The following is a 12,364-nucleotide window of genomic DNA, read 5'->3' as shown; positions in this document are numbered from 1 at the left end:
TCTAACTCACAAAAATGACCAGACTTACTGGCCTGACAGAGACTGGAGAAACCCTGAGTGTATGGGCCCCAACACTGTTTTAGGTCAGTATTGAAGTCACTCCTGAGGTTCACCCTTCAGCCCAAAATTAGACAGGCTCATAAAACAAAAAGAGACTAAAGGGGCACAACAGTCCAGGGGTAAGGACTAGAAGGCAGGAGGGGACAGGAAGGCTGGTAATAGGGAACCCAAGGTCAAGAAGTGAGAGTGTTGACATGTTGTGGGGTTGTTAACCAATGTCATAAAACAATATGTGTACTATTTAATGAGAAACTAGTTCTGTAAACCGTCATCTAAAGTACAATAAAATATAAATTAAAACATCGTTAAAAATAATAATAATGATTTTTCATTCTTTGCTTCTAGGTATCAACTCATTGGTTCCTCGTCTGCTGCTTGTCTTCTCGTCTCAGGCAATGATGTCATGTGGGATAAGGAGGCACCTATTTGTGAGAGTGAGTTGAAATATTTTTTCCCATTCAATCCTAATTTGTCCTTGGAGTTACAAGGAATAAATGTAGTCCTTCTTGTACAGAGTAGGCACTCAGATATTTCAAAATGGGAGTCATGTGCTGCATAACCCTCCTGGTTTTTATTTTAAAAAGTAATCTATCTGAAACTGTAGACTTGAACTCAGTTAAAACAATCCTACTGTCCTGCTTTGATAGTAGACTCTTTCCAGTGTGTGTCCTTTTCTTCAGTGAGTAAATTTTAAAGATATTAGAGAAAATTCAATATGTCTCTCTGCCAACTCTTAATATCACATTATAGTCCTAAGGAGTGGACCACTCCCTTCATCATTATTCTTACTCTGGATAGTATAAGGAGATCTTTTATAACTCTCAGCAATTTCCCTAATTTTATAACTCAGAATTTCCCCAATTCCTCTGGTCCTTCTCAGCTTTGATCTTCCTTTACAGTTATTTCAGGGTCATGCCCTTGGTTGTATTTATCCTTGATTAGTGGACCCTCCATCTTTGTATATGGTCTTTTAAAGAGAACCTCCAAAATTCTAAGGAACATGGAAGAATGAATGATAGTAAATTGGCAAAGAGTTAAGGCTGTGAGGAAATCAGCATCGCACAGAGAGTTGGTGGGAGTGAGTGGGCACAAACTTGGGAAGACTAACAGGCAATCGATACAAAAAAAAATTAATGTAAATATCCTCTCACCCAGCAATTCCACTTCCCGGAACTCTGTTCCAAGATAATAATCATGGAATTTTTCCATGATTTCTAGGATTTTGTTCCAAAGATACTCAATGTAACATTATTTATGATAGTGAAAGATATTAAACAACCTAAACATTCAGCATGGTTTGAAAAGAAGCTAGTTGAAAATATAACTGTTATTAAAAAATGGGTACCTTCTTTAACAATCAATATCTGTAGAAGCAGCAGTCAAGAAATCAAACAACGTATCGTACTGGGCAAATCTGCAAAAGACCCCTTTAAAGTTTTAAAAAAGCAAAGATATCACTTTGATGACTAAGTTGCGTCTGACCCAAGCCATGGTATTTTTAGTCACCTCATGTACATGCAAAAGATGTGCAATGAAAAAAGGAAGATAGAAGAATTGATGCATTCAAACTGTGGTATTGGCGAAGAATGTTGCATATACTATCGACTGCCAGGAGAAGGAACAAATCAGTCTTAGAAGAAATACAACCAGAACGCTCCTTAGAAGCAAAGATGGTGAGACTTCAGCTCACTTACTTTGGACCATGTCATCAGGAAAGACAATCGCTAGAAAAGGACATCATGACTGGCAAAAGGTCAGCGAAAACGAGGAAACCTTCTGTGAGATGGACTGACACAACAGCCGCAACAATGGACTCCAACAAACCAATGACCACAAAGACAGCACAAGACCGTACAATATTTTGTTCTGTTATACATGAGTCAGAGCCTACTAGCAAGGATAAAAACAGTTCTTTAAGACAAGGACAAAGAATACCACATGGAGATACCTCATCTGAGTGAAAATAGTTTGTCTATATATCTACACGCTGAAATATTATTCAACGGCCAAACATACAAATGTGTGTGCACACTCACATATCTGAAAGGATATACATTAAATTGTTAAGATTAGATAACTCTTGACCATTATCAATCCCTTCTTTTTGCTTATCCATATCTTATAAATATCCTGCAATAAATGTGTATTTTATATATATATATGTATGTATATATATATATGCGTATACATATATATACACACACATATATGGAAATCCCGGTGGTGTAGTGGTTAAGAGCTACGGCTGCTAACCAAAAGGTCAGCAGTTCAAATCCACCAAGCGCTCCTTGGAAACTCCATGGGGCAGTTCTACTCCATCCTACAGGGTCGCTATGAGTCAGAATCGACTCGACTGCAATGGGTTTATGGGTTTAGTTTATATACACACACACACACATATATATATATAAAACACTGGCTTTTAAAGATTCAAAGAAGTGAATGAGAACCTTTGCAAGATGCCTCCTTTACCTGTCAGGAATTTTTGATTCTCTGAAAAAATTCAAATTACCAAGGAATTATCAGTTTACCATAAAAATTTATCTAGGCCTGTTACCTATTAGGGGGTTATCTTCTGTGAAAAACATTTCCATTTCTACTATATTTATAGGTCAATAAACATTTGATTGACTTAATATAAATGTGTGTGTATAATCACTTATAACAATATTTTCAAAATTATTATCCTAAGATAGAACACAGTATCCACCGTTTCATTTTATTACTGCCTAATCTGTGATTATTTAATTTCTTATGCCTTTTATATTATTGTTTTGTCTCTTTTTCTTGAGGAGTACTGCCAGAGGTGGTATATTTAACCTTCAAGGATGTTATTTAATAATTAATAGAAAAGATTAGTCCAAAAGTAGGTAAATAATCTATAATAAAATAACATAGACTATTCATTCAAAATTACAAATATGTAAACCATACTAATATGTGGGTATTTTAACATGAAATAATTACTATGGGTAGACCGAAATTACATATATAGAAATTTCAAATATTTAAAAATATCTGATTATTAATCAATATTAGAACCAAGTAAGAGTATTGTAATTAGTTACAGTTTAGGAAGTCACTTCATTCTTTGTGTTTAATATTTAAATTCATAGTAAAATAATTCATAGTTAAAAAAACTAAGCTTTTGTTTAATGTATTTTCCCTTTTTCCAGGCATATCTTGTGAGCCGCCTGCAACCATAGCGCATGGATACTTCAACAGCAGCAATAGAAAACTTTTTCAGTATGGAACAGTTGTAACTTACTATTGTCACACTGGGCCATCTGGAGAAAAGCTGTTTGACCTGGTGGGAGAAACATCAATATACTGTACCAGCAAGGATGATCAACTTGGAGTTTGGAGCGGCCCCCCTCCTCGGTGTATTCCTAACGAATGCACAGCTCCAGAAGTTGAAAATGGAATTCAAGAATCAGGCAATAGGAGGTTTTTTTCCTTAAATGAGATTGTGAGGTTTAGATGTCAGCCCGGCTTTGTCATGAGTGGGTCCAGGAGTGTGCAATGCCAGGCCAACAACAGATGGGTGCCTGAGTTGCCTACCTGCTCCAGGGGTGAGTCTGCAGGGGTGTGGGGGCAGAGATGAATGACGGGATTTGTTGAAACTAAGGACGAAGTGTGTGTGTGTGTGTGTGAGAGAGAGAGAGAGACAGAGAGAGAGAAACTGGTATATAAGTATTCTATAATAACAGCTCCACTCTCCATTATCTCCATAGTAAATAGTCAAAAAACAATGGTTTATTCTGTGTCTCATCTGTGATAAACACCTTTTATAAAAAACTCACTGCCGTGGAGTCCGACTCACAGCTGCCCTACAGGGCAGGGTAGAACTGCCCCATAGAGGTTCCAAGGAGCACCTGGTGGATTCAAACTGCTGACCTTTTGGTTAGCAGCCATAGCACTTAACCACTATGCCACCAGGGTTTCCAACACCTTTTATAGGAATTGTTTAATTTACTATTTATAACAAATATATACGGTAGGAACAATCCTGATCTCCATTTTATATTAAGAAAACTGAGTCTTAGAAATGTTAAATAACTTTTCCAAGGCCACAGAGCTAGTAACTAACAGCACAACACCTGGAATTCAATAGCCTTTCTTACTCCAGGGCCTAATGATAATGTAGGATGATATGTAGGATGAATAATAATGTATAATGATGATGCTAACTGATCTGTCACTGGAAGAGGTCAGCAGGAAAATGAGCCACGGGGGACTGAAATTATTAGATGATACAAGCATCATATTAGAAAGTCCTTGGATCCTAGTCATTCTCTTCCAACTCCCCATCTTGTTACTGAAAACCTAATGCCCAGAAAGGGGAAATGAAATGACTTGCTCAAATCCATTTTTTTTTTTTTTTCATTTATCTTCCATTCAGATTGAGGTTCAAATGTGCTCTGATGCCCTGAGCACACACCAATTGGGCTGTGGATGGAGGTAGCCAAAGTCTGAGTCAAAATATGCTTGAAGCAATATGTTCTCTCACTGAGAAGTCTGTAGCTTTATTCAGATTTTGTTCCTCATTGCTTCTCTTATCTTCTGATGCTGAAATGGCTGGCACAGCAGCAGAGTGGGAAGAATCTGGGCTGGCAGAGGGACAGAGAGAAAGTTTACAGCTCAGCCTCCTAGTTAGTTTACAGTTCAGAGCAGGTAGGAACAAAGGAAGGAGGACACCTGATGCCTGTGCAGTGAGCTAGGTGAGGGGGTCTGTTAGGTTAGACTTGGGCAAAGGTATCCCTTGTTGTCCAAAAGATGATGCCTGTACCTTCTGGGAAATTTAAGGGTGGGTCAAGACAACAGCACTCAGTTCTGTGCAGCTGGTCAGTACTTGGGAGCAAAAGGACCTTCTGCCTTGTAATCTTAGGAATGTGTTTCAGCAGAAAAGACACAGAAAATGTGTTGGAGAAACCTTGGTTCTAATTAGAACTCTATTAGCTGAAGGACATTTGATAAGCTACTTTGCTTTTCTGTATCCTTAGTTTCATCATCAGGAAAACAACTGGAGATTTTCTTTTCACAATTGCTTTTCTGTAATGAAGATCTTCAAGCTCCCTGGCAGGTATAAAAAAAAAATGTCCTCGTAACTGATGGGTACTTTGGACCTGTTGTTTCCACAGTGTGTCAGCCACCTCCAGAAATCCTGCATGGTAAATATTCCTCAAGTGACAAGAATGACTTTTTCCCCGGGGAGGACGTCTTCTACAGCTGTGAGCCTGGCTACGATCTCAGAGGAGCTGCTTCTCTGCGCTGTATGCCCCAGGGAGACTGGAGCCCTGCACCCCCAAGATGTGAAGGTACCTAGGTTCTCATCTCATTTGCAGATCAAGCTCTTTATTGCTCAATCACAGTCATATTCCTTTTTTTTTAGTGAAAGCGTGTGATGACATCCTGGACCAACTCCCTAATGGCCATGTACTCTCTCCCCATAGTCCACAGCTTGGGGCAAAAGTGTTCTTCATTTGCAATGAGGGGTAAGTGTGACCTGGAATAGAAACCAGGGACTGAGTGATGAATAGCAACTCTTGTGGTTGAGAGTTAACCCAAAAGGGGGGTATGACCTAATGGAAAAGAAGTAGCCAGGGAGATTAACTTCTGGAAGAGCAGTTTTAAAATAAGGGTAAGGACTCAGTGGCACCACTATCAGGAGGCAAAGAGAAAAAGGCACGTATAACTCAATGTCAAGTATAAACATAAACACAACCTCTGACCTTGAATGCCTGGTTGAAAGTTGAAGTGAATATGTAAAGAGTTCTTTGGAGGCAGGAAAATATAATTTTATGGAAGGTTTGCTAGGAAAAAAGGTTTGATGTATAATACAAAGGAGCCCTGGTAGGGGCACAGTGGTTAAGTGTTCTGCTGCTAACCAAAAGGCCAGTAGGCCAAAACCACCAGCCGCTCCTTGCAAACCCTATGGGGCAGTTCTACTCTGTCCTATAGTGTGACCATGAGTCAGAATCGACTTGATGGCAATGGGTATAATACAAAAATTATTTGCAATGTGATAGGTGATGCAAGGGCTAATTCAGGAAACTTAAAGCCAATCAATAGTGGAATTTATAATAGTATAAGTATTTTTTAATCCAATAACATTTCTTCACATCAGTAATGGGGCTTTGACATTGGGACCATAATGCCATTGTTTAGGTATTATTAGTTGTTTATATGAATCTAGTAGTCTTAGTGGTGTTCACTGTCAGTATTCAGAAAGTAGCAAGGTTGGGCAATAAAGCAGTTATTTTAAAAATGTTTCAAGGACTTGATGGCATTTTAAAAAAGTCTCTCACTCAGTAGTGATCAGCAGGTTTCAGAACAACAGGATCCAATAATAAGTTGGGTGTTTCAGGGTGACTTTCTGCAAAGAGACTCCAACCCTCACCTTTCTTGTCCTAGAGCATCTACCCCAGTGTGCTTCTGTGAGCCCCTCCTGTGAGCTTCCTTCTGGACCATTACACATGTGGTGGCAAAAAGAACAATGCCTATTCTCTTTCCAGATATTCTCTGCTTTACACACACAAATCAAGAGCTGTTCTTCCTCATGACGTACTATTAAGTGGAATGTGAAAGGGTCATCAGTGAGAAATGACCTTCAGAGGGCCTGGTCCTACTGTATAGAGAGAAGTCTGGCTCTGTGTTCAGTGCCTCCCATAAATGATGCTGGGCTATGATGTTTCTGTGATTATTAAGCATTTGCCACTGGATATTATGAGTCCTTAGGATAACTTGGCCTCTGAATTTCTGCCAGCTACTGAATTCAGGTCCCTAATGAACCAAGACTTTTAGCTGGGCCTGAACCTAAGAACTGAATGGTATTTAGGCTGAGGTGAGGACATTGAGCCTCTACCAGTGAAGAGATGAAGGCAATTGTTCACGGTTCGACTTCTGCTTTCTTTCTTTAGGTTCCGACTAAAAGGCAGTTCTGTTAATCACTGTGTCTTGGTTGGAAAGAAAAGTCTTTGGAATGGCAGTGTTCCTGTCTGTGAACGTAAGTAGGAGGAATAACTACATAGCCTGAACCTTTGTCTTTTTTTTTTCCAGTGTGTTTGCCTCATGTGATCACCTGCTGTTTGCATCTCTGTTTCTTTAATTAAATCACTGATAGACATAGTCCTTTGTTCAGAGAATGTCAAGAAGCATCCCGTGGCTCTCGTACACCCTCTGTTTATGGTGCTTATTTTAAGGCACTAGTTTAATGACTGTTAAATTCTGCAGGGAATATGTGGGGAGAGATTAGAGAACATGAAGGTGTATTAAGTTTTATTTATTTTTTAGCTTTGTCATTGGGGGTAATCTCTCTTAAATTCTTATATTCTTTTACCCTTGTACATATCTAAACTATTTATTCAGCCGGTTATTTAGTCCAAAGTGTTTACTGAGGCCAGGACCTGGGGAGACAGTAATGAATCAGCAAGAGTCATCCCTGCTCTCGTGGGGTTTATTTTCCAGTTGGGGAGGCAGACAATGAGTAAAGAAATAAACAAGTAATCAAATAAAAAAATCAGAACATATAAAATGGTAAGTTAAATAGTGATAAGTATTATTAAGAAAATAAAGTTATGTGATAAATTAGCATGGTTTGGGAATACCTTGTTATAAATCTATTTGGACATCTTATGTTGAGTATGATGATAAAACTTTTCAAGAAAATTCAATATATAGAATCTCAGGTAGCTGACAAACTCATCCTTCTAGGGACACTTGAAGCTGAAAATAAACATAAAAATAAACAATGAGTAATACGAAATCAATAAATTCCAGGGATAGAAAGTCACTCATTGTTTGATGTACAAAGGCCCTCCCTTTGATTATATACACAACTCTGACAAGTTTAGGTACCTATTCCTAAATCCACATCAAGGTAGAACACGGAATTAGTTTTAGGGACAGGACTGCTCCAAACAGATACACTAAAAGCAGGAAGAAATGACAGGTGAATTCCTGAAAGAAAATCAAAGGTACTCTGGAGCCATTTAATCTGGCTATAGTTATCAACATATTCTGATGACACTGTTGGATACTTGGTACTGGTACTGATGAAAATGGTCTTGGCCCATCAAGAAACATTTATATCTGTTGAAGATAACAGTACATGTTTAATAAACTTCACCAAGACTTTCCTGGAGCATAAGGTGTTTCAGGACCGGAACCTTGCCTATCTCAAACCACATTCCCATTATCAACCCAGGAATCTTATGATGCCTCACATAAAGTAAATGGTCAAATGTATGTTGAATTAAAAAATCAATTATTTTCCAAAATGATGAAAACTACTGTTTAAAATTTTTTGTTTCTTAGAAAAACTTAGCTATCTGGAAGGTTCAGGAGAGTTGAGGTCTTTGGGGCTTTTGCAATAAACTGTTATTTAGTTCTCACCTTACTTAGTTCCTTCCTAGCAAAAGCCTCAAATATTTTAATTCCATTCACCTTAGTTATATTTCTCCTAACAGAATAAAAAATTACTCTCAACAAAGACACAGGACACTGAGTAATAACCCAGTTAAAAATCTAATGGAACTTTTTTTCTAGAAATCTTTTGTCCAAATCCTCCGGCTATCCTTAATGGAAATCACACAGGAAATCTTCTGGGAAACATTCCCTATGGAAAAGAAATATCTTACGCATGTGTTCCCGACCCAGACAGAGGGATGACCTACAGCCTCATTGGAGGGAGCACCATCCGCTGCATAAGTGACAACCAAGGGAATGGGATTTGGAGTGGCCCCGCCCCTCGCTGTGAACTTTCTGGTCCTGCTGGTTAGTGGCCATTTCCCCATGTCCTACATGGGTCAGACTATCTAGGCAAGAACCTCCTTATGTCTATAATGACAGTCGTTTTTGCTGGTGAACATGGCTGTTATTAATGGCAGAGACAGAACTTCCTGCAGGCAAACAACATATGGGTTCTAGATGTGCCAAGCTGTGTCCCAGTTAGTAATATTCCAGTGGCCCTTCCTACTGGGGTAGGGAGAGTGGGATGGTGTTTAGAGGAGAAATCAGTCAGGACCAGATTTTGTAGAGAATATTTTCAAAGCACTGAAAACTGATGCCTGAGGAAATAATCTTTTATATTGTCTATAATTTTTTTTTATAGGGTCGCTATGAGTTGGAATCGACTCAACAGCAATGGGTTTGGTTTGGTTTTTGGTTATCATCTCTATTACTAGTTGTCTTTATGCCAGGTAGTATAAACATGTGCTGAGAAAAAAGTACATGTGGGTGGCAGTAATTTACTTCAGAATTGATAATGCTATCAAGTTATTTAAAGAAACGCAGATGTAGGCATTTATACTCCACCTCTAAGTGTTCTGCTCATGACTATGTGCTCTGTCAGCCCTTCACTTCACCATTAGCAAAGAGAATTCAGGATCCCCTGAGAAGTGGAGTACCTCTACAGCTCATTCCTTTTACATATTAGTCTGGCTCTAATCTAAATGACAGTACTTGACAGTCATAGGCTCGTTTGTGGCAGTGATTGAGCACACAAGTTCCATCCTCCAGTGAGGACAGAACATTGAATTGGCAACTCCCAGATCCTGTGGTACTCCACCTGATACAGTCTGCAGGTAGAAAATACAGAGAATCATTGAAGGCTGAGAGGTCTGGGTTTAAAGAATCAATCTTTACACTGATCAGCTAGCAGTTAGTGGCTTAGGACCTGGCTGCCTCAGGCCTTCATGTGCATCTACTAAACCAAAAAAACAAACCCAGTGCCGACGAGTCGATTATGACCCATAGCGACCCTATAGGACAAAGTAGAACTGCCCCCATAGAGTTTCTAAGGAGCACCTGGCAGATTCGAGCTGCCGACCCTTTGGTTAGCAGCCGTAGCACTTAATCACTACTCCACCAGAGTTTCCGTGCCTTTACTAGGCAGAGATATTATTGGATGTGTTGGCTTGTTCGTATTTCTATGCTTAATTGAATGTCCTTTCACGTGTTTGTGTGGGAACTTGCCCTTAGTGTGCCCACCTCCACCCAAGATCTATAACGGGCATCATATTGGAGGACATGCATCTTCATATCTCCCTGGGATGACAGTCAACTACAGTTGTGACCCAGGCTACCTGTTGCTGGGAAAGCCCTTCATTTTCTGTACATACCAGGGAACCTGGAGCCAACTTGGTCATTTTTGCAAAGGTACCTCATTTCTTGGAATTTCTTAATCTTGCTTAGTTAATGTTATGAAAAATGGATGTATGAGGCTAATAAGGCTGAGAGATCATTTCTGAGAGGATAGTGAAGTAATTATCAATAAGGATAAGAAAAGCAGAACAAAAGGCAAGGAGGAAGTCTGCTCAAGGATCTTCAACTCAACTAAATAAGTAGAAAGAACTGATGGAATTTCCAGTGATGCAATAGACATCAAAAAACACCTTAAAATACTTTCCTGGCTTTTAAGTAATTGAATATTTCAGCTTTAAAGGACCTCAGGGGACCATAGGCAGTCCTCTCAAATATCCTTAGAAAGTAAATAAAGAACTAGAAGCATACTTTGTTATCAGGAAAACCGAAGCCTCAAGCCAGGGAGTGTCTTTTCAACCATATGTGAGCAAAGAGGTTGTCGGCAATTATTTCCCAGCATTGCTGGTTATGGAGTCTTACTATAATGCCCAAGACCAAAGGTGGGGAGTTTATTTAATCTCTTCCATGAAACAAGCCCAAGGAATTATTTACTTTATTTCTGTCTGTGTTTGCAAAAATGACACATGGTTTTAAAAGTCTTTGTTGGCAACATTCTAATATGCTACAAAATGGGAATTAAAAGTAATATTCTATGACTAGGCATTTTACAAAAGTTATTTTGTGTTATCCTCAGAAGAATCCTGTGAGGTGGGATTATGAGTATTGCCGTCTTACAGAGGAGGACACTGAGGTTTAGAAACGTCTGGTAACTTGTCCACACAGCTCATGGGTGATGATACAAGGATTGGGCCCCTACTTTTAAACACTGCATTGTGTACTGTCTCATTTTAAATGCGGTTCATTGACTTTATAAAACTGCAAGTTAAGCTATTTTGCTTTCTCTTTTATTTTCCCTTTATAAATACTAGACAAAGGGCAGGGGTGAGGTAGGAGGGACGTCAGACATTCCTGTGTTCAAAAGTTAAGAAGCAGTTAGCCCCACAGCCTGCGCTGGTTGCAGGATCATAGGGTCCTTCCTGTACTAAAAGTCTCAGAAATCTTCTAGTCCCCCTGGTAGAGACAGAGAAAATAAGGCCTACCACAGAGATGGCAAGTGAATGTCCTGTGTTTATTTGCAAGTATGGAATGAACAAAATACAGAGTTTCTGTGACTCTGCAGTTATCCGAAAGTTCATCCTTCTTTGCTTTAGTTACATAAAGAAATGTGGAGATTCAAGGAATATTTCAAAAATTAATTGTACAGATTAAGAGTCTGTGAAGGGTCATGTCTTGAAAATAAAAGGGTATTATTCTATTCTTTTGGTAACTGCTTTCTTTTCATGTATGTAAAATTCATTTTGTCTTAACTTTCCTTCTCAAACATGTCTTATGGCAGTGGTCCTCTATCTTCAGCATTGTCAAAATCAGCCAGAAACTTTCTGTAAAAGGCAGGCTCTTAAGCTCCATTCTCATGGACTTTGATTCTGACCATTTTGAGGTGGGGTCTAGAAGTTTCTTTTTAACAAACCCATCAGAATATTCCCATGAAAGACGATCAGAGACCACACTTTTAGAAATACAACTTTACCTTGTTGATTCTCAAATTAGGCTGGTTTTGAGACTTTGCTTGAAGTTGGAGGAGGTATCAATGGCCGGGCAGAAACAGAAAGCCCTCTATGAGATAAAGTAAATTAACGAGAAAAATTATATTTTAAATTCAGCATCATGATTTACTAACTTCTTTGTTCCATAGATAGAAATGGATCAGAAACATATATTGAATCATGAGGCAATATACCAGTAGTATTTGTTGTATAGCCAGAGAGAGTTTACAAAATAGATAATCCTGTTTCCTCATGGTTAAGCCCACATGGCTCCAGGGCTAGAACATGGTTATCCTAACTCCTCATCTTTCGGCAACTTTCCAGTTGCAGAGGTGTTAATTATTAAAAGTGGATGTGCAGTACATTCCATACTCCCTTAATTTACGTAAGAAATGAAACTCACAAATTTTGAAATCATAAAGTGTTTGGAGAGGTCAATAATTCTTGATTGAAAATCTGTCCTCCTCCCCCCAACCCCCTTCGCTGAGGGCAAAGTAGGTTTAGAGGCGTAGATCTTTCTCCTGTGGCAGTTTCAACTAATAATTAACAATAAAACA

The 12,364-nt window shown here is 38.9% G+C and overlaps 1 protein-coding gene across 8 annotated transcripts in view; it reads left to right on the top strand.

Moving 5' to 3' along the window:
* The window catches only part of CR1 (complement C3b/C4b receptor 1 (Knops blood group)), a 130,654-nt gene that overhangs the window by 75,858 nt on the left and 42,432 nt on the right, over nt 1-12,364 (top strand). For 7 of the 8 annotated variants that reach the window (XR_010318748.1, XM_023548392.2, XM_064273267.1 and 4 more), the window contains 7 exons: nt 406-494; nt 3,237-3,632; nt 5,202-5,378; nt 5,453-5,555; nt 6,981-7,066; nt 8,608-8,835; nt 10,042-10,218. Coding sequence is in view for 7 of the 8 variants with exons in the window: in XM_023548392.2 (XP_023404160.2) it covers nt 406-494; nt 3,237-3,632; nt 5,202-5,378; nt 5,453-5,555; nt 6,981-7,066; nt 8,608-8,835; nt 10,042-10,218 (1,256 nt within the window). In the remaining variant the exon portion in view is untranslated. The remainder of the gene's footprint in view (nt 1-405; nt 495-3,236; nt 3,633-5,201; nt 5,379-5,452; nt 5,556-6,980; nt 7,067-8,607; nt 8,836-10,041; nt 10,219-12,364) is intronic. The other variant, XM_023548391.2, reaches the window with a different exon arrangement.

This window comes from Loxodonta africana, chromosome 20 (assembly GCF_030014295.1).
Source record: "Loxodonta africana isolate mLoxAfr1 chromosome 20, mLoxAfr1.hap2, whole genome shotgun sequence".
In the NCBI taxonomy this organism is placed as follows: domain Eukaryota; kingdom Metazoa; phylum Chordata; class Mammalia; order Proboscidea; family Elephantidae; genus Loxodonta; species Loxodonta africana.
This window is presented reverse-complemented; position numbering and strand designations above follow the sequence as displayed.